Source organism: Dendropsophus ebraccatus, chromosome 9, assembly GCF_027789765.1.
Source record: "Dendropsophus ebraccatus isolate aDenEbr1 chromosome 9, aDenEbr1.pat, whole genome shotgun sequence".
Classification (NCBI taxonomy): Eukaryota; Metazoa; Chordata; class Amphibia; order Anura; family Hylidae; genus Dendropsophus; species Dendropsophus ebraccatus.
The window spans coordinates 109,584,348-109,607,461 of NC_091462.1; the positions used below are offsets into that span (position 1 = coordinate 109,584,348).

Here is a 23,114-nt window from a genome sequence, read left to right on the forward strand (position 1 = left end):
CTACGTCCAGAGACATACGTAGTGTGAACATAGCCCCAAGGCGCTGCGAGCAAGCGCCGATATTGCTGATCTTTTAAATATTGTATTGTCTAAAAGGACCCTAATATAACAAGTGGAGTCCACAGATTTTAGGCACAATGTCATGATTACTTATCCCTGCAGAATTATACACCCCCTTCACCAATGTCGAGTACTGAGTAGGGCGCCCCCTGCTGCATACATGATGGAAGGCCAGATAACGGCCTCTGGCAGCCATCCTGAGGAATTGTACCCCTCCTGGGCAGTGACCTCCAGTACACTAATATTCTTGACACTTGGTTGACTCTATCTTACCCTTCCCGTTCTGCAGGTTTCTGATGACAGAGGAGGCCAAGCCGCCCCAGAGCGTCAGAGTCACTGCCATATCACCATGCTTCACTGTGTAGCATACCCTTCATTGTGGTGTACCGGTGTAGCGTCCAAGACCTTTAGGGGCACATTTATCATTTTCTTTGCACCATTATTTTGGCTAATTTAGCACACAGCGCAAAATTTTAAGCAACATTTATCAAGGTATTTGCACTAGTTTTTGAGTAGTTTACACTACTATTGCACTCTCTCCACCCAACCACAACACACGCCGAACGGGGGGGAGGAGTTGTTAGTCACAGTCGCAGTCAGTACCCCGCATGGGTAGGATGCAGGACAGTCACCTCTTACAAACTTCTTTCTTGAAGAACTTAAACCCTGCATAATGCAGTGCTAAATCCTACAGGAAAGGACTAGCCTACAAATCACCTCAACCCACACTGAGGACTAAGAGTCACTACAGTGCAGGACAGTATCCATTAAAGAGCCAAAGAGCTAGGAACTGATCCGGGTGGAGAAAAGTTACTGGAAAGTCTATGGACTCCACTAAAGCCCCCCAAACAACTACCACTCCCAGCCCCTCTACACAACTACAGCCCCCACCCAATTACCACCCCCAGCCCCCCCACACAACTACAGCCCCCACACAACTACCACCCCAGCCCCCCACACAACTACCACCCCCAGCCCCCCACACAACTACAGCCCCCACACAACTACCACCCCCAGCTCCCCACACTACAACCCCCACCCAACTACCACCCCAGCTCCCCACACAACTACTGCCCCCACACAACTACAGCTCCCACCCAACTACCACCCCAAGCCCCCCACACAACTACAGCCCCCCAAACAACTTCCACCCCAGCCGTTCCCCCACAGAACTACCACCCCCAGCCCTCCCCCACACAACTACCACCCCAGCCCTCCCCCACACAACTACCTCCCCCAAACACAACTACCACCCCAGCCCCCCCAACTATCAACCCCAGCCCTCCACACACAACTATCAACCCCAGCCCCCCCACACAACTATCACACCCAGCCCCCCAAATCAACTATAACCCCCAGCCCCCCCACACACAACTATCACACCTAGCCCCCCAAATCAACCATAACCCCCAGCCCCCCCCCCCCCCACACACACACACCCCACACAACTATCTGGGTGAGCACATGGATCCTAAGAGTCACTTACATGAGAAGGTTGTGGGACTGACAGACCTGTCTGAGGATGATGCTTAAGACTTGGGCCCTGTGTGGTAATCCTGGGCCCTGCTATATAGGCTGGTGGTATGCTGATGTGCCTTCTCACTGTGATACACTGGTCTTGAGGGAAGACACCTGGGCCCTGCTCCAGGCTTGTGCGATCCTTCGGGTGACCACCACAGTACCAGGCAGAATCTCTCTATCTGCCTATGATAAGGTTCTGTATTAGAGGTTTGGAGGAGAGTAGAATGACTGGGAGCGCTGAGAGGCTCAGATGTCTGGATAACAGGGAAGAAGCGCTGATGTGCGGCACGGTGCCCACTGCTGCCAACAATACTGGGTCACATTATCTGCTCCAGTCACTTTACTGAGATGTGCTGGAAAACCAGGCTCCCCCCATCCCGGATCTCTATATGAGGGGGGGGGGGGGGAGACATGGACCGGTATCTGGAGACAATGGGATATAGCAGGCAGCAAGTGACGGCTAATATGGAGCTAATATGTTGGAATCAGGAAAAAATGGGCAAATGTAAAGATCTGAGCAACAAGATGTCTAAATGCCGGGGGAGGGAGCATCTCCAGAGCGGCCTTGTTCCTGGTATGTAGTGGTTAGTACTGACCAGTGACTGGGGACGGGGTCATATGGGGGGTGAGAGCGGTCTGATCCCACTGCTGCCTGAGGAAAACCTTGTCCACACCAAGGATACCTGCAATAAGACCCAGGCCAGTAACCCTGAACTTAGGTACTGACCCCATTAGGACAAATAGCGTGTACTATGCTGAAGTATCCTACTGTAACGCACAGCTATTCTGGGAAGGCTCAGAAAGTCTGCTCAACCTGAGTCCTGGGACCTTGTACTACCCTACTAGGACGGGAATCCGACACTATAGGGCAAAAGGGGGTCAGATCACAGTATCTATATGTGAGTACGAGCATCTTCTTCTTATGTTCTCCTGTACGCTATGCCGGCAGAGTACACTACTACCTGGACAGGGCGCTCAAGATGTTTCCTCTACTCTACCCTGCTGCACAACTCTCTTCTACTACCTCTCGCTTGCACCTGCTTGCCACAGAGTACTTGATTTGTATTCCAAGTTATCCTGGCCAAGCTACTGGACTCTCATCTATTACTGTTGCACCTATACACCTGTTCACACTTGGGTTATCCTCAAATCTCAAGCGTAGTGACGATTGTCCGGGGGTGGGTTCCAACACCACTCCTTGCCACCATGACAAGTGCCCAAGTGACCCTACACCCACACAGCAGCCACAACACCTCACAGCTACCCCAGCATACGGCAATGGCCCCCCCTTTGTTATCCCTATAACGTATAAATGGGATCCATAAGTATCAGCTGATCATCAGGTTTGCTCTAGTTACAATTCAGCGAGGACGTGGCCCCTTTAAGAGAAATAATTTCTTTGGTCTGCTCTATCAGCATGGAGGCAAGGGTGGGTAAGAGGCTGCAGGAAACAGATGGAGGATACAGTGTGACCCATAGACTGCAGGTGGAGGAGGATACAGTGTGACCCAGGCTGTGCAGGTGGAGCAGGATACAGTGTGACCCAGGCTGTGCAGGTGGAGGAGGATACAGTGTGACCCAGGCTGTGCAGGTGGAGGAGGATACAGTGTGACCCATAGACTGCAGGTGGAGGAGGATACAGTGTGACCCATAGACTGCAGGTGGAGCAGGATACAGTGTGACCCAGGCTGTGCAGGTGGAGGAGGATACAGTGTGACCCATAGACTGCAGGTGGAGCAGGATACAGTGTGACCCAGGCTGTGCAGGTGGAGGAGGATACAGTGTGACCCATAGACTGCAGGTGGAGGAGGATACAGTGTAACCCAGGCTATGCAGGTGGAGGAGGATACAGTGTAACCCAGGCTATGCAGGTGGAGGAGGATACAGTGTGACCCATAGACTGCAGGTGGAGCAGGATACAGTGTGACCCAGGCTGTGCAGGTGGAGGAGGATACAGTGTGACCCATAGACTGCAGGTGGAGGAGGATACAGTGTGACCCATAGACTGCAGGTGGAGCAGGATACAGTGTGACCCAGGCTGTGCAGGTGGAGGAGGATACAGTGTGACCCATAGACTGCAGGTGGAGCAGGATACAGTGTGACCCAGGCTGTGCAGGTGGAGGAGGATACAGTGTGACCCATAGACTGCAGGTGGAGGAGGATTCAGTGTGACCCATAGACTGCAGGTGAAGGAGGATACAGTGTGAGCCAGGCTCTGCGGGTAGAGGAGTATACAGTGTGACCCCAGACTCTGCAGGTGGAGGAGGATACAGTGCGACCCATAGACTGCAGATGGAGCAGGATACAGTGTGACCCATAGACTGCAGGTGGAGGAGGATACAGTGTGAGCTCAGACTCTGCAGGTGGAGGAGGATACAGTGTGACCCATTGACTGCAGGTGGAGGAGGATACGGTGTGACCCATAGACTGCGGGTGGAGGAGGATACAGTGTGAGCCAGGCTGTGCAGGTGGAGGAGGATACAGTGTGACCCATACACTGCAGGTGGAGCAGGATACAGTGTGAGCCAGGCTCTGCAGGTAGAGGAGGATACAGTGTGACCCCAGGCTCTGCAACTGGAGGAGGATACAGTGTGAGCCGAGGATGTGCAGGTGGAGGACGATACAGTGTGAGCCCAGGCTCTGCAGGTGGAGGAGGATAAAGTGTGACCCAGGGTGTGCAGGTGGAGAAGGATACAGTGTGACCCAGGCTGTGCAGGTGGATAGAGTGTGAGCCCAGGCTGTGCAGGTGGAGGAGGATACAGTGTGACCCCAGGCTGTGCAGGTGGAGGAGGATACAGTGTGACACCGGGATGTGCAGGTGGAGAAGGATATAGTGTGACCCCAGGCTCTGCAGGTGGAGCAGGATACAGTGTGATCCAGGGTGTGCAGATGGAGAAGGATACAGTGTGAGCCAGGCTGTGCAGGTGGAGGAGGATACAGTGTGAGCCCAGGTTCTGCAGGTGGAGGAGGACACAGTGTGATCCCAGGCTCTGCAGGTGGAGGAGGATACAGTGTGAGCCCAGGCTATGCAGGTGGAGCAGGATACAGTGTGACCCATAGACTGCAGGTGGAGCAGGATACAGTGTGACCCAGGCTGTGCAGGTGGAGGAGGATACAGTGTGAGCCCAGGCTCTGCAGGTGGAGCAGGATACAGTGTGACCCAGGCTGTGCAGGTGGAGCAGGATACTGTGTGACCCAGGCTGTGCAGGTGGAGTAGGATACAGTGTGACCCAGGCTGTGCAGGTGGAGCAGGATACTGTGTGACCCAGGCTGTGCAGGTGGAGCAGGATACAGTGTGACCCAGGCTGTGCAGGTGGAGGAGGATACAGTGTGACCCAGGCTGTGCAGGTGGAGGAGGATACAGTGTGACCCAGGCTCTGCAGGTGGAGCAGGATACAGTGTGACCCAGGCTGTGCAGGTGGAGGTGGATACAGTGTTGCTGTGTGATGGATTCGGGGGGGCTCAGGTGATGAGGGGCTGCCTCCCCCCTCCCTCCAGGCTTGGCCCCCCGATCTCCGGGCTGCCATTGGCTGCCGGCTGCCACACACCCCCGTTCAGCCTCATTGGCATTCGCAGGCGGTGCCCGGGCCTGTGTGCGGGGCGGGGGATGTGACAGCTCGCCGCCGCCGTGTGTGATCGGGTGGGCATCACCTGGGTGTCGGGTGGTCTCGGTGTGATCCTCCGCATCCCGCCGCCTCCTCCGCACTCGTCTCTCCATCCTCCTCCTCCGGTGCTGTCCCTCCATCCTCCTCCTCCGGTGCTGTCCCTCATCCCTCCATCCTCCTCCTCCGGTGCTGTCCCTCCATCCTCCTCCGGTGCTGTCCCTCCATCCTCCTCCGGTGCTGTCCCTCCATCCTCCTCCTCCAGGGCTGTCCCTCATCCCTCCATCCTCCTCCGGTGCTGTCCCTCCATCCTCCTCCGGTGCTGTCCCTCATCCCTCCATCCTCCTCCTCCGGTTCTGTCCCTCCATCCTCCTCCTCCGGTGCTGTCCCTCCATCCTCCTCCTCCGGTGCTGTCCCTCCATCCTCCTCCGGTGCTGTCCCTCCATCCTCCTCCTCCGGTGCTGTCCCTCCATCCTCCTCCGGTGCTGTCCCTCATCCCTCCATCCTCCTCCTCCGGTTCTGTCCCTCCATCCTCCTCCTCCGGTGCTGTCCCTCCATCCTCCTCCTCCGGTGCTGTCCCTCCATCCTCCTCCGGTGCTGTCCCTCATCCCTCCATCCTCCTCCTCCGGTGCATGTCCCCCCCGCGCCTCCCGGAGCTCCCCACTCTCTCCCTGTAACCCTGGAGTGGGGGGCTGCTCTGCAGAAGGAGATCTCCCACCACCACAGTGCAGCGCCCCCCACAGGCCCCCTGCGGGTATATGGACAGGAGCTCCCTGCTGCGCCTCATCCAGGGGCAGGTAAGACATGGGGGAGGGGAGGGGGAGCACGAGAGACGGGCTGAGAGGGGCCACATCTACTGAGAGAAGAAGAGAGAGAGAGAGACTACTGAGTGTATGAGAGAGAAGGAGAGAGAGACTGCATCTACTGAGTGTATGAGAGAGAATGAGAGAGACTGCATCTACTGAGTGTATGAGATAGACTGCATCTACTGAGTGTATGAGAGACTGCATCTACTGAGTGTATGAGAGAGACCACCTACTGAGTGTATGAGAGAGAAGGAGAGAGACTACTGAGTGAATGAGAGAGACTGCAGCTACTGAGTGTATGAGAGAGGAGAGAGACTGCATCTACTGAGTGTATGAGAGAGGAGGAGAGAGACTGCATCTACTGAGTGTATGAGAGAGGATGAGAGAGACTGCATCTACTGAGTGTATGAGAGAGACTGCAGCTACTGAGTGTATGAGAGAGACCACCTACTGAGTGTATGAGAGAGACTGCAGCTACTGAGTGTATGAGAGAGACCACCTACTGAGTGTATGAGAGAGACTGCATATACTGAGTGTATGAGAGAGACTGCATCTACTGAGTGTATGAGAGAGATCATCTACTGAGTGTATGAGAGAAAATGAGAGAGACCATCTACTGAGTGTATGAGAGAGACTGCATCTACTGAGTGTATGAGAGAGGATGAGAGAGACTGCATCTACTGAGTGTATGAGAGAGGACAACAGGGACTGCATCTATTGAGTGTATGAAAGAGATCATCTACTGAGTGTATGAGAGAGGAGAGACTGCTTCTATAGTGTGTATCAGAGATACTGCATCTACTGAGTACATGAGAGAGGATGAGAGAGACTGCATCTACTGAGTGTATGAGAGAGACCATCTACTGAGTGTATGAAAGAGACCATCTACAGAGTTTATAAGAGAGATCATCTAATGAGTGTATAAGAGAGAAGGAGAGACGGCTTCTATAGAGTGTATGAAAGAGACAATATACAGAGTGTATGAGAGAGACCATCTACTGAATGTATGAGAGAGCCGGCATCTACTGAGTGTATGAGAGAGGATGAGAGAGACTGCATCTACTGAGTGTATGAGAGAGACTGCATCTTCTGAGTGTATGAGAGAGACTGCATCTACAGAGTGCATGAGAGAGACTGCATCTTCTGAGTGTATGAGAGAGACTGCATCTTCTTAGTGTATAAGAGAGACAATCTACTGAGTGTATGAGAGACTGCATCTACTGATTGTAGGAGAGAGAAGGAGAGAGAGACTGCATCTACTTAGTGTATGAGAGAGACCATCTACTAAGTGTATGAGAGAGACCGCATCTACTGAGTGTATGAGAGAGACTGCATCTTTTAGGTGACCATCTATTAAGTGTATGAGAGAGAATGAGAGGGACCATCTACTGAGTGTATGAGAAAGACTGCATCTACTGAGTGTAAGAGAGAAACTGCATCTACTGAGTGTATGAGAGAGACTGTATCTACTGAGTGTATGAGAGAGACTGCATCTACTGAGTGTATGAGAGAGACTGCATCTACTCAGTGTATGAGAGAGACTGCATCTACTCAGTGTATGAGAGAGACTGCATCTTCCGAGTGACCATCTATTGAGTGTATGAGAGAGGATAAGAGGGATCATCTACTGAGTGTATGAGAGAGAGGAGGAGAGAGACTGCATCTACTGAGTGTATGAGAGAGGATGAGAGAGACTGCATCTACTGAGTGTATAAGAGAGGAGAAAGACTGCATCTACTGAGTGTATGAGAGAGAAGGAGAGAGACTGCATCTACTGAGTGTATGAGAGTGTATGAGAGAGACTGCAGCTACTGAGTGAATGACAGAGACTGCATCTACTGAGTGTATGAGAGAGAAGGAGAGAGACTGCATCTACTGAGTGTATGAGAGAGGAGAGAGACTGCATCTACTAAGTGTAAGAGAGAGACTGCATCTACTGAGTGTATGAGAGAGAAGGAGAGAGACTGCATCTACTGAGTATATGAGAGAGGAGAGAGACTGCATCTACTGAGTGTATGAAAGAGACCATCTATTGAGTGTATGAGAGAGACTGCATATACTGAGTGTATGAGAGAGAAGGAGAGAGACTGTATCTACTGAGTGTATGAGAGAGGATGAGAGAGACTGCATCTACTGAGTGTATGAGAGAGAATGAGAGAGACTGCATCTACTGAGTGTATAAGAGAGGATGAGAGAGACTGCATCTACTGAGTGTATGAGAGAGGATTAGAGAGACTTCATCTACTGAGTGTATGAGAGAGACTGCATCTACTGAGTGTATGAAAGAGGATGAGAGAGACTGCATCTACTGAGTGTATGAGAGAGGCTGCAGCTATTGATTGTATGAGAGAGACTGCATCTACTGAGTGTATAAAAGAGACTGCATCTACTGAGTGTATGAGAGAGATCATCTACTGAGTGTATGAGAGAAAATGAGAGAGACCATCTACTGAGTGTATGAGAGAAAATGAGAGAGACCATCTACTGAGTGTATGAGAGAGATCATCTACTGAGTGTATGAGAGAAAATTAGAGAGACTGCATCTACTGAGTGTATGAGAGAGACTGCATCTACTGAGTGTATGAGAGAGGATGAGAGAGACTGCATCTACTGAGTGTATGAGAGAGGATGAGAGAGACTGCATCTAGTGAGTGTATGAGAGAGGACAACAGGGACTGCATCTATTGAGTGTATGAAAGAGATCATCTACTGAGTGTATGCGAGAGGAGAGACTGCTTCTATAGTGTGTATCAGAGATACTGCATCTACTGAGTACATGAGAGAGGATGAGAGAGACTGCATCTACTGAGTGTATGAGAGAGACCATCTACTGAGTGTATGAAAGAGACCATCTACAGAGTGTATAAGAGAGATCATCTAATGAGTGTATAAGAGAGAAGGAGAGACGGCTTCTATAGAGTGTATGAAAGAGACAATATACAGAGTGTATGAGAGAGACCATCTACTGAATGTATGAGAGAGACTGCATCTACTGAGTGTATGAGAGAGGATGAGAGAGACTGCATCTACTGAGTGTATGAGAGAGACTGCATCTTCTGAGTGTATGAGAGAGACTGCATCTACGGAGTGTATGAGAGAGACTGCATCTTCTGAGTGTATGAGAGAGACTGCATCTACTGAGTGTATGAGAGAGACTGCATCTTCTGAGTGTATGAGAGAGACTGCATCTTCTTAGTGTATAAGAGAGACAATCTACTGAGTGTATGAGAGACTGCATCTACTGATTGTAGGAGAGAGAAGGAGAGAGAGACTGCATCTACTTAGTGTATGAGAGAGACCATCTACTGAGTGTATTAGAGAGACCGCATCTACTGAGTGTATGAGAGAGACTGCATCTTCTAGGTGACCATCTATTAAGTGTATGAGAGAGAATGAGAGGGACCATCTACTGAGTGTATGAGAAAGACTGCATCTACTAAGTGTAAGAGAGAAACTGCATCTACTGAGTGTATGAGAGAGACTGTATCTACTGAGTGTATGAGAGAGACTGCATCTACTGAGTGTATGAGAGAGACTGCATCTACTCAGTGTATGAGAGAGACTGCATCTACTCAGTGTATGAGAGAGACTGCATCTTCCGAGTGACCATCTATTGAGTGTATGAGAGAGGATAAGAGGGATCATCTACTGAGTGTATGAGAGAGAGGAGGAGAGAGACTGCATCTACTGAGTGTATGAGAGAGGATGAGAGAGACTGCATCTACTGAGTGTATGAGAGAGCAGAAAGACTGCATCTACTGAGTGTATGAGAGAGAAGGAGAGAGACTGCATCTACTGAGTGTATGAGAGTGTATGAGAGAGACTGCATCTACTGAGTGTATGAGAGAGAAGGAGAGAGACTGCATCTACTGAGTGTATGAGAGTGTATGAGAGAGACTGCAGCTACTGAGTGAATGACAGAGACTGCATCTACTGAGTGTATGAGAGAGAAGGAGAGAGACTGCATCTACTGAGTGTATGAGAGAGGAGAGAGACTGCATCTACTAAGTGTAAGAGAGAGACTGCATCTACTGAGTGTATGAGAGAGAAGGAGAGAGACTGCATCTACTGAGTGTATGAAAGAGACCATCTATTGAGTGTATGAGAGAGACTGCATATACTGAGTGTATGAGAGAGAAGGAGAGAGACTGTATCTACTGAGTGTATGAGAGAGGACGAGAGAGACTGCATCTACTGAGTGTATGAGAGAGGATGAGAGAGACTGCATCTACTGAGTGTATGAGAGAGAATGAGAGAGACTGCATCTACTGAGTGTATAAGAGAGGATTAGAGAGACTGCATCTACTGAGTGTATGAGAGAGGATTAGAGAGACTTCATCTACTGAGTGTATGAGAGAGACTGCATCTACTGAGTGTATGAAAGAGGATGAGAGAGACTGCATCTACTGAGTGTATGAGAGAGGATGCAGCTATTGATTGTATGAGAGAGACTGCATCTACTGAGTGTATGAAAGAGACTGCATCTACTGAGTGTATGAGAGAGACTGCATCTACTGAGTGTATGAGAGACAATGTGAGAGATCATCTACTGAGTGTATAAGAGAGGATGAGAGAGACTGCATCTACTGAGTGTATGAGAGAGGATGAGAGAGACTTCATCTACTGAGTGTATGAGAGAGACTGCATCTACTGAGTGTATGAGAGAGGATGAGAGAGACTTCATCTACTGAGAGTATGAGAGAGACTGCATCTACTGAGTGTATGAGAGAGGATAAGAGAGACTTCATCTACTGAGTATATGAGAGAGACTGCATCTACTGAGTGTATGAGAGAGGATGAGAGAGACTTCATCTACTAACTGTATGAGAGAGACTGCATCTACTGAGTGTATGAGAGAGGATGAGAGAGACTGCATCTACTGAGTGTATGAGAGAGGCTGCAGCTACTGAGTGTGTGAGAGAGACTGCATCTACTGAGTGTATGAGAGAGACTGCATCTACCGAGTGTATGAGAGAGACTGCATCTACTGAGTGTATGAGAGAGACTGCATCTACTGAGTGTATGAGAGAAGATGGGAGAGATCATCTACTGAGTGTATGAGAGAGGATGAGAGAGACTGAATCTACTAATCTACTAAGTGCATGAAAGAGAACATCTACAGGGTGTATGAAAGAGGATGAGAAGGACCATCTACTGAGTGTATGAAAGAGGATGAGAGGGACCATCTACTGAGTGTATGAGAGAGGATGAGAGAGACTGCATCTACTGAGTGTATGAGAGAGGATGAGAGAGACTGCATCTACTGAGTGTATGAGAGAGGATGAGAGAGACTGCATCTACTGAGTGTATAAGAGAGGATGAAAGAGACTTCATCTACTGAGTGTATGAGAGAGACTGCATCTACTGAGTGTATGAGAGAGGATGAGAGAGACTGCATCTACTGAGTGTATGAGAGAGGATGAAAGAGACTTCATCTACTGAGTGTATGAGAGAGACTGCATCTACTGAGTGTATGAGAGAGGATGAGAGAGACTGCATCTACTGAGTGTATGAGAGAGACTGCATTTACTGAGTGTATGAGAGAGCATGAGAGAAACTGCATCTACTGAGTGTATGAGAGAGGAGAGAGACTGCTTCTACTGAGTGTATGAGAGAGGAGAGAGACTGCATCTACTGAGTGTATGAGAGAGGATGAGAGAGACTGCATCTACTGAGTGTATGAGAGAAACCGAGAGAGACTACTGAGTGTATGAGAGAGGCTGCAGCTACTGAGTGTATGAGAGAGACTGCATCTACTGAGTGTATGAGAGAGACTGCATCTACTGAGTGTATGAGAAAGGATGAGAGAGACTGCATCTACTGAGTGTATGAAAGAGGGTGAGAGAGACTGCATCTACTGAGTGTATGAGAGAGAAGGAGAGAGACTGCATCTACTGAGTGTATGAGAGTGTATGAGAGAGACTGCAGCTACTGAGTGAATGACAGAGACTGCATCTACTGAGTGTATGAGAGAGAAGGAGAGACTGCATCTACTGAGTGTATGAGAGAGGAGAGAGACTGCATCTACTGAGTGTAAGAGAGAGACTGCATCTACTAAGTGTATGAGAGAGAAGGAGAGAGACTGCATCTACTGAGTATATGAGAGAGAAGGAGAGAGACTGCATCTACTGAGTGTATAAGAGAGGATGAGAGAGACTTCATCTACTGAGTGTATGAGAGGATGAGAGAGACTGCATCTACTGGGTGTATGAAAGAGACTGCATCTACTGAGTGTATGAGAGAGACTGCATCTACTGAGTGTATGAGAGAGGATGAGAGAGACTGCATCTACGGAGTGTATGAGAGAGACGGAGAGAGACTGCATCTACCAAGTGTATGAGAGAGACAGAATCTACTGAGTGAATAAGAGAGGATGAGAAAGACTGCATCTACTGAGTGTATGAGAGAGAATGAGAGAGACTGCATCTACTGAGTGTATGAGAGAGACTGCAACCACTGAGCGTATGACAGAGACTGCTTTTACTGAGTGTATGAGAGAGACTGCATCTACTGAGAGTATGAGAGTGTATGAGAGAGACTGCATCTACTGAGTGTATGAGAGAGAATGAGAGAGACTGCATCTACTGAGTGTATAAGAGAGGATGAGAGAGACTGCATCTACTGAGTGTATAAGAGAGGATGAGAGAGACTGCATCTACTGAGTGTATGAGAGAGGATGAGAGAGACTGCATCTACTGAGTGTATGAGAGACGATGGGAGAGATCATCTACTGAGTGTATGAGACAGACTGCATCTACTGAGTGTATGAGAGAGGATGAGAGAGACTTCATCTACTGAGTGTATGAGAGAGACTGCATCTACTGAGTGTATGAGAGAGGATGAGAGAGACTGCATCTACTGAGTGTATGAGTGAGGATGAGAGAGACTGCATCTACCGAGTGTATGAGAGAGGACGAGAGACTGCATCTACTGAGTGTATGAGAGAGACTGCATCTACTGAGTGTATGAGAGAGACTGCATCTACCGAGTGTATGAGAGAGACTGCATTTACTGAGTGTATGAGAGAGACTGCATCTACTGAGTGTATGAGAGAGGATGAGAGAGACTGCATCTACTGAGTGTATGAGAGAGGATGAGAGAGACTGCATCTACTGAGTGTATGAGAGAGGATGAGAGAGACTGCATCTACTGAGTGTATGAGAGAGAATTAGAGAGACTGCAACTACTGAGTGTATGAGAAAGGATGAGAGAGACTGCATCTACTAAGTGTATGAAAGAGGGTGAGAGAGACTGCATCTACTGAGTGTATGAGAGAGAAGATGAGAGAGGAGAGAGACTGCATCTACTGAGTGTATGAGAGAGGAGAGAGACTGCATCTACTGAGTGTATGAGAGAGACTGCCTCTACTGAGTGTATGAGAGAGGATGAGAGAGACTGAATCTACTGAGTGCATGAAAGAGACCATCTACTGGGGTATGAGAGAGACTGCATCTACTGAGTGTATGAAAGAGGATGAGAGGGATTATCTACTGAGTGTATAAGAGAGAATGAGAGAGACTGCATCTACTGAGTGTATGAGAGAGACGGAGAGAGACTGCATCTACTGAGTGTATGAGAGAGACTGCATCTACCGAGTGTATAAGAGAGACTGCATCTACCGAGTGTATGAGAGAGAAGGAGAGAGACTGCATCTACTGAGTATATGAGAGAGGAGAGAGACTGCATCTACTGAGTGTATGAGAGAGGATGAGAGAGACTGCATCTACTGAGTGTATGAGAGAGGATGAGAGAGACTGCATCTACCGAGTGTATGAGAGAGGATGAGAGAGACTGCATCTACTGAGTGTATAAGAGAGGATGAGAGAGAGAGACTTCATCTACTGAGTGTATGAGAGCAGGGGCGGTCTTGGCATTTCTGGGGCCCCAAGCAAAGTTATGTCTGGGGCCCCCCCACTCGACACGTTTTCCAAAACAATAGACCGCTGTGTGTTGCCCCCAGTAGTATATACCCCTTGTGCGCTACCGCCAGTAATATATACTCCTTGTGTGCTGCCCCCAATAGTATACACCCCTTGTGTCCTGCCCCCAGTAGTATATACCCCTTGTTTGCTTCCTCCAGTAGTATATAGACCCCTGTGTTCCCCCAGTTATATATAGCCCCCCCGTGTGCTCCCCCAGAGGTATATAGACCTCCTGTGTGCTGCGCCAGTTGTATATAGACCCCCTGTGTGCTGCCCCCAGTTGTATATACCCCCTGTGTGATTCCCCACTAGTATATAGGCCCCCTGTGTGCTTCCTCAGGGATATTTAACCCCTCTGTGTGCTTCCCCACTTGGATATAGATCTCCTGTGTGCTCCCCCACTTGGATATTGACCCCTGTGTGCTCCTCCAGTAGTATATAAACCCCCTGTGTGGTTCCCCCAGTAGTATAAAGACCCCCTGTGTGCCCCACGAGTCTTATATAGACCCCTTGTGTGCTGCCCCAGTAGTATACAGACCCGTGTGCTACCCCAGTTATATATAGACCACCTGTGTGCCTCACAAGTAGTATATAGCCCCCCTGTGTGCTCCCCCAGTAGTATATAGCCCACCTGTGTGCTCCCCCACTTGGATATAGACCTCCTGTGTGCTCTCAAAGTTGTATATAGACCCCATTCTGCTGCCCCAAGTAGTATATAGACCCCTCTGTGAAGCCCCAGTAGTCTATAGCCCCCCTGTGTGCTCCCCCCATTTATATAGACCCCCGACGTGCGCTCCCCCTGTTAAACAGACCCCTGTGTGCTCCCCCTCCCATATAGTATATAACACAATAAAACAAACACTTATACTCACCTGGGTCCGGGCGTCTCCTCTTCTCTTCACTCTTGTGGCCGCAGGAAGGGTTTTCCCTGCGATCACAAGAGGCCGCACTCCCCTTGTCCTGGCGCCAATGCTCCAGTGATGTCACTGGAGCGCCGGCACCACAAGGACAAAGCTGCCACTTGTGACCGCAGGAAAAACACTTCCTGCGGCCACAAGAGTGACTGACAGGAAGAGAGCCAATGTCTCCCGCCCTGTCAGTGCTGCTGCATGTAACTATGAGCGCTCATTACGAGTGCTCATAGTTACAGTTCAGATGGCAGCAGCGAGCGGGGCGAGAGCGGCCCTGTGAAGCGGTCTTGAGCACAAGAGCGGGGCGTGGGGGCCCCCCTGGATGTTGGGGGCCCCAAGCAATCGCTTGGGGTGCTTGGTGCCAAAGACCGCCACTGTATGAGAGAGGATGAGAGAGACTGCATCTACTGAGTGTATGAGAGAGACTGCATCTACTGAGTGTATGAGAGAGACGGAGAGAGACTGCATCTACCGAGTGTATGAGAGAGACTGCATCTACCGAGTGTATCAGAGAGACTGCACCTACTGAGTGTATGAGAGAGGATGAGAGAGACTGCATCTACCGAGTGTATGAGAGACTGCATCTACCGAGTGTATGAGAGAGACTGCATCTACTGAGTGTATGAGAGAGGATGAGAGAGACTGCATCTACTGAGTGTATAAGAGAGGATGAGAGAGAGAGACTTCATCTACTGAGTGTATGAGAGAGACTGCATCTACTGAGTGTATGAGAGAGGATGAGAGAGACTGCATCTACTGAGTGTATGAGAGAGAAGAGAGACTGCAGCTACTGAGTGTATGAGAGAGGAGAGAGACTGCAGCTACTGAGTGTATGAGAGAGGATGAGAGAGACTGCATCTACTGAGTGTATGAGAGAGGAGAGAGACTGCATCTACTGAGTGTATGAGAGAGGAGAGAGACTGCTTCTACTGAGTGTATGAGAGAGGAGAGAGACTGCATCTACTGAGTGTATGAGAGAGAGGATGAGAGAGAAGGACAGCAACTGCATCTACTGAGTGTATGAGAGAAACTGAGAGAGGAGGAAAGTATAGGAGAGGAATGGCAGCGTCTATAGAGTGTATGTGAGTTATAGGGGAGGAATGGCAGCGTCTATAGAGTGTATGTGAGTTATAGGGAAGGAATGGCAGCGTCTATGGAGAGTTGAGTGCTGTCTGAGGTAAGATGAGCAGAGCGATGTGAGAGCTGGATAATGTAATACATGTATTAGTGATGAGCACAGAGAGATATCACTGGGAGATTACAGGGAGATCAGAGATACAAGTGACAGTGTGATGAGACAGGTATGATCCCACAGCTCACGGGGCCTGAAGGGAAATGTTTTATTATATCTTACACTCTTGGTTTCCTATTGAAAGTGTCCAGAGGTAGGAGCAGGAACGGCACATGGTAAGGATCAGTGACTCCGCGCAGTAGGATTCTATCCTGTGCCTTTTATATGTGATAAGGGTGGACCAGGTCATCACACAGAGAATCAGACAGTCTGCAAGTGTTCTGTATACTGGCCTTGTAACCGTAACAACTGGCTATATATATTCCCCTATGTACAAGAATATAACTACTATAATACTGCCCCTATATACAAGAATATACCTACTATAATACGTATGGTGAGAGCTCCGGCCGGCACTAACTACAAGGTACACCCAATGTGGGAAACCCGGGACTGGAGTATATAGCACACAGACTGTATCCAAACCGTGGAGCGGCGGTGCAGAGACAAAAAAGGCAGGATAAATGAACAAGGATCAAGAAACAGAGTCTCGCACTCACCGGACTGAAGATGCAAGTGGTTTATTTCCGATACATCAGAGTAGGCTAGGCGGGGAGAGGGGAGATGGTGAAGCAGGTGTGTTCAGCAGGAGCAACAAAATGTTTCACGAATACAGCTGTAACACTGCTCCTATATACAAGAATATACTTACTATAATACTGCTCCCTATATACAAGAATATAACTACTATAATACTGCTCCTATATACAGGAATATAACTACTATAATACTGCTCCTATATACAAGAATATAACTACTATAATACTGCTCCTATATACAAGAATATAACTACCATACTGGGGCAGTATGGCCTGATCAATTCATACACAAAATTCTGATGTGTTTTTTATTTAGCCTAGGGGCACTAGTATCAGCCATAGGTGTGAGGTGCAGCGCTCTCTTTCTTCCCTGAACCGTATTTTGTTTCTCTCTTTTCTCCGTGTATTGCACTCCTCCTGGTGAGACCCACATGACCGCAATTAGCAGGAGACACCTGAGTGCACATGGTTTTAATCCCTCCTGTTTTTTCCCATTCTGTCTGTAGCAGCTATGGTGAGTGCAATACCTCATCCAGACTTGTGCTGTTTGGGGGCGACCTTCTCCGCCGGCGGTGCTGGCCGGGTTCTGGTGTGGTGTTTTTGGGTCTGGTCCTGTGGCATGGGGGTCGCAGGGCCGTCCCATGGCCCCCGTTCCCTGACTGTGCGTGCCTGCGGGGTTGGTGGCCACTGACTGGCACGGTGTGGACTTAGTGTAGGGACCCATGTGTATCAGATACCGGCACGAGGTACATGGGGCAGTATGGCTTGATCAATTCATACAGAAAATTCTGATGTGTTTTTTATTTAGCCTAGGGGCACCAGTATCAGCCATAGGTGTGAGGTGCAGCACTCTGTTTCTTCCCTGAACCGCATAACTACTATAATACTGCCCCCTATATACAAGAATATAACTACTATAATACTGCTCCCTATATACGCCTTCTCCGCCGGTGGTGCTGGCTGGGTTTTGGTGTGGCAATTTTGGGTCTGGTCCTGTGACATGGGGGTCGCAGGGCCATTCCATGGCCTCCCTTCCATGACTGTGCGCGCCTGAGAGGGTGGTGGTCACTGACCGGCACAGTGTGGACTTAGTGTAGGGACCCATGTGTATCAGATACCTGCACGCGGTACATGGGGCAGTGTGGCTTGATCAATTCATACACAAAATTCTGATGTTTTTTATGCAGCCAAGAGGCACTAGTATCAGCCATAGGTGTGAGGTGCAGCGCTCTTTTCTTTCCTGTATTGCATACCTAATATAATACTGCTCCTATATACAATAATATAACTACTATAATACTGCCCCTATGTATAAGAATATAACTACTATAATACTGCTCCTATATACAGGAATATAACTACTATAATACTGCTCCCTATATACAAGAATATAACTACTATAATACTGCTCCTATATACAGGAATATAACTACTATAACACTGCCTCCTATATACAGGGATATAACTACTATAATACTGCTCCCTATATACAGGAATATAACTACTATAATACTGCTCCTATATACAGGAATATAACTACTATAACACTGCCTCCTATATACAGGGATATAACTACTATAATACTGCTCCCTATATACAGGAATATAACTACTATAATATGCACAAGCTAAAAAGACAGAAATGGCTGCACATCGCACCCATGGCTGACACGAAAGCTTATTCAGCTACATTTAAAACCAACATCAGAAGTTAGTATATAATTTGGCCAAACCATATTGCCTCATGTACCACGTGCAGGTCTTCTGATACACATGAGTCCCTAACTAAACCTCATCACTGAGCCGGTCAGCGACCACAATCCCCGCAAAACGTGCGCAAGCAGAGAAGGGGGGCCACGGAATGGCCCTGCAACTCCATTGTCACAGGACCAGACCCTAAAGGGCCCCCCCGGACCCCGCAGGCGCCACCGGCGGAAAAAGTGGACGCCAAGCAACAGAAGTGCGAACAAGCTCTTACCTCTCTCCATTCCTCTGCAGGTAGAAGGGGAGAATACTAGGAGATCCTCCCCTTATGTACACAGGTGCTTCCTGCTAATTTGGATCACATGGGTCTTACAAAGCACGAGTGCTAGCCACAATGAAAAAAGAGACAGAATACATAAAATATGCACAAGCCAAAAAAACAGAAATGGGGATTGTGGTCGCTGACCGGCACAGTGATGTTTTTTGGTTAGGGACTCATGCGTATCAGAAGACCTGCATGTGGTACATGAGGCAATATGGTTTGGCCAAATTATATACTAACTTCTGATGTTGGTTTTAAATGTAGCTGAATAAGCTTTCGTGTCAGCCATGGGTGCGATGTGCAGCCATTTCTGTCTTTTTGGCTTGTGCATAACTACTATAATACTGCTCCTATATACAAGAATATAACTACTATAATACTGCTCCTATATACAAGAATATAACTACTATAATGTGGCTCAGGGAAGAAACAGAGTGCTGCACATCACACCTATGGCTGATACTAGTGCCGCTTGGCTAAATAAAAAACACATCAGAATTTTGTGTATGAATTGATCAAGCCATACTGCCCCATGTACCTCGTGCCGGTATCTGATACACATGGGTCCCTACACTAAGTCCACATCGTGCCAGTCAGTGGCCACCAACCCCGCAGGCGTGCACAGCCAGGGAACGGGGGCCATGGGACGGCCCTGCGACCCCCATGCCACAGGACCAGACCCAAAAACACCACACCAGAACCCGGCCAGCACCGCCGGCGGAGAAGGTCGCCCCCAAGCAGCACAAGTCTGGATAAGGTATTGCGCTCACCATAGCTGCAGCAAACAGAATGGGAAAAAAAACAGGAGGGATTAAAACCATGTGCACTCAGGTGTCTCCTGCTAATTGCGGTCATGTGGGTCTCACCAGGAGGAGTGCAAAACACGGAGAAAAGAGAGAAACAAAATGTGGCTCAGGGAAGAAACAGAGTGCTGCACATCACACCTATGGCTGATACTAGTGCCGCTTGGCTAAATAAAAAACACATCAGAATTTTGTGTATGAATTGATCAAGCCATACTGCCCCATGTACCTCGTGCCGGTATCTGATACACATGGGTCCCTACACTAAGTCCACATCGTGCCAGTCAGTGGCCACCAACCCCGCAGGCGTGCACAGCCAGGGAACGGGGGCCATGGGACGGCCCTGCGACCCCCATGCCACAGGACCAGACCCAAAAACACCACACCAGAACCCGGCCAGCACCGCCGGCGGAGAAGGTCGCCCCCAAGCAGCACAAGTCTGGATAAGGTATTGCGCTCACCATAGCTGCAGCAAACAGAATGGGAAAAAAAACAGGAGGGATTAAAACCATGTGCACTCAGGTGTCTCCTGCTAATTGCGGTCATGTGGGTCTCACCAGGAGGAGTGCAAAACACGGAGAAAAGAGAGAAACAAAATGTGGCTCAGGGAAGAAACAGAGTGCTGCACATCACACCTATGGCTGATACTAGTGCCGCTTGGCTAAATAAAAAACACATCAGAATTTTGTGTATGAATTGATCAAGCCATACTGCCCCATGTACCTCGTGCCGGTATCTGATACACATGGGTCCCTACACTAAGTCCACATCGTGCCAGTCAGTGGCCACCAACCCCGCAGGCGTGCACAGCCAGGGAACGGGGGCCATGGGACGGCCCTGCGACCCCCATGCCACAGGACCAGACCCAAAAACACCACACCAGAACCCGGCCAGCACCGCCGGCGGAGAAGGTCGCCCCCAAGCAGCACAAGTCTGGATAAGGTATTGCGCTCACCATAGCTGCAGCAAACAGAATGGGAAAAAAAACAGGAGGGATTAAAACCATGTGCACTCAGGTGTCTCCTGCTAATTGCGGTCATGTGGGTCTCACCAGGAGGAGTGCAAAACACGGAGAAAAGAGAGAAACAAAATGTGGCTCAGGGAAGAAACAGAGTGCTGCACATCACACCTATGGCTGATACTAGTGCCGCTTGGCTAAATAAAAAACACATCAGAATTTTGTGTATGAATTGATCAAGCCATACTGCCCCATGTACCTCGTGCCGGTATCTGATACACATGGGTCCCTACACTAAGTCCACATCGTGCCAGTCAGTGGCCACCAACCCCGCAGGCGTGCACAGCCAGGGAACGGGGGCCATGGGACGGCCCTGCGACCCCCATGCCACAGGACCAGACCCAAAAACACCACACCAGAACCCGGCCAGCACCGCCGGCGGAGAAGGTCGCCCCCAAGCAGCACAAGTCTGGATAAGGTATTGCGCTCACCATAGCTGCAGCAAACAGAATGGGAAAAAAAACAGGAGGGATTAAAACCATGTGCACTCAGGTGTCTCCTGCTAATTGCGGTCATGTGGGTCTCACCAGGAGGAGTGCAAAACACGGAGAAAAGAGAGAAACAAAATGTGGCTCAGGGAAGAAACAGAGTGCTGCACATCACACCTATGGCTGATACTAGTGCCGCTTGGCTAAATAAAAAACACATCAGAATTTTGTGTATGAATTGATCAAGCCATACTGCCCCATGTACCTCGTGCCGGTATCTGATACACATGGGTCCCTACACTAAGTCCACATCGTGCCAGTCAGTGGCCACCAACCCCGCAGGCGTGCACAGCCAGGGAACGGGGGCCATGGGACGGCCCTGCGACCCCCATGCCACAGGACCAGACCCAAAAACACCACACCAGAACCCGGCCAGCACCGCCGGCGGAGAAGGTCGCCCCCAAGCAGCACAAGTCTGGATAAGGTATTGCGCTCACCATAGCTGCAGCAAACAGAATGGGAAAAAAAAAACAGGAGGGATTAAAACCATGTGCACTCAGGTGTCTCCTGCTAATTGCGGTCATGTGGGTCTCACCAGGAGGAGTGCAAAACACGGAGAAAAGAGAGAAACAAAATGTGGCTCAGGGAAGAAACAGAGTGCTGCACATCACACCTATGGCTGATACTAGTGCCGCTTGGCTAAATAAAAAACACATCAGAATTTTGTGTATGAATTGATCAAGCCATACTGCCCCATGTACCTCGTGCCGGTATCTGATACACATGGGTCCCTACACTAAGTCCACATCGTGCCAGTCAGTGGCCACCAACCCCGCAGGCGTGCACAGCCAGGGAACGGGGGCCATGGGACGGCCCTGCGACCCCCATGCCACAGGACCAGACCCAAAAACACCACACCAGAACCCGGCCAGCACCGCCGGCGGAGAAGGTCGCCCCCAAGCAGCACAAGTCTGGATAAGGTATTGCGCTCACCATAGCTGCAGCAAACAGAATGGGAAAAAAAACAGGAGGGATTAAAACCATGTGCACTCAGGTGTCTCCTGCTAATTGCGGTCATGTGGGTCTCACCAGGAGGAGTGCAAAACACGGAGAAAAGAGAGAAACAAAATGTGGCTCAGGGAAGAAACAGAGTGCTGCACATCACACCTATGGCTGATACTAGTGCCGCTTTCTGTTTGCTGCAGCTATGGTGAGCGCAATACCTTATCCAGACTTGTGCTGCTTGGGGGCGACCTTCTCCGCCGGCGGTGCTGGCCGGGTTCTGGTGTGGTGTTTTTGGGTCTGGTCCTGTGGCATGGGGGTCGCAGGGCCGTCCCATGGCCCCCGTTCCCTGGCTGTGCACGCCTGCGGGGTTGGTGGCCACTGACTGGCACGGTGTGGACTTAGTGTAGGGACCCATGTGTATCAGATACCGGCACGAGGTACATGGGGCAGTATGGCTTGATCAATTCATACACAAAATTCTGATGTGTTTTTTATTTAGCCAAGCGGCACTAGTATCAGCCATAGGTGTGAGGTGCAGCACTCTGTTTCTTCCCTGAACCGCATAACTACTATAATACTGCTCCTATATACAGGAATATAACTACTATAATACTGCTCCTATATACAAGAATATAACTACTATAATACTACTCCTATATACAAGAATATAACTACTATAATACTGCTCCTATATACAAGAATATAACTACTATAATACTGCTCCTATATACAAGAATATAACTACTATAATACTGCTCCTATTTACAGGAATATAACTACTATAATACTGCTCCTATATACAAGAATATAACTACTATAATACTGCTCCTATTTACAGGAATATAACTACTATAATACTGCTCCTATATACAGGACTATAACTACTATAATACTGCTCCTATATACAAGAATATAACTACTATAATACTGCTCCTATATACAGGAATATAACTACTATAATACTGCCCCCTATATACAAGAATATAACTACTATAATACTGCTCCTATATACAAGAATATAACTACTATACTACTGCTCCTATATACAGGAATATAACTACTATAATACTGCTCCCTATATACAAGAATATAACTACTATAATACTGCCCCTATATACAAGAATATAACTACTATAATACTGCCCCTATATACAGGACTATAACTACTGCCCCCTAAGAATAT

At 48.9% G+C, this 23,114-nt stretch overlaps 2 protein-coding genes across 2 annotated transcripts in view; one reads left to right on the forward strand and one right to left on the reverse strand.

Annotated features, from left to right (window-relative positions):
- LOC138801465 (uncharacterized) overlaps window positions 1-23,114 on the reverse strand; it is a 71,118-nt gene that overhangs the window by 16,802 nt on the left and 31,202 nt on the right. The window lies entirely within an intron of this gene.
- The window catches only part of RHBDL1 (rhomboid like 1), a 34,225-nt gene continuing 16,833 nt past the window's right edge, over window positions 5,723-23,114 (forward strand). Inside the window, exon 1 of the mRNA XM_069984328.1 lies at window positions 5,723-5,980. Coding sequence (XP_069840429.1) covers window positions 5,942-5,980 — 39 coding nt within the window. The 5' untranslated portion in view covers window positions 5,723-5,941. The remainder of the gene's footprint in view (window positions 5,981-23,114) is intronic.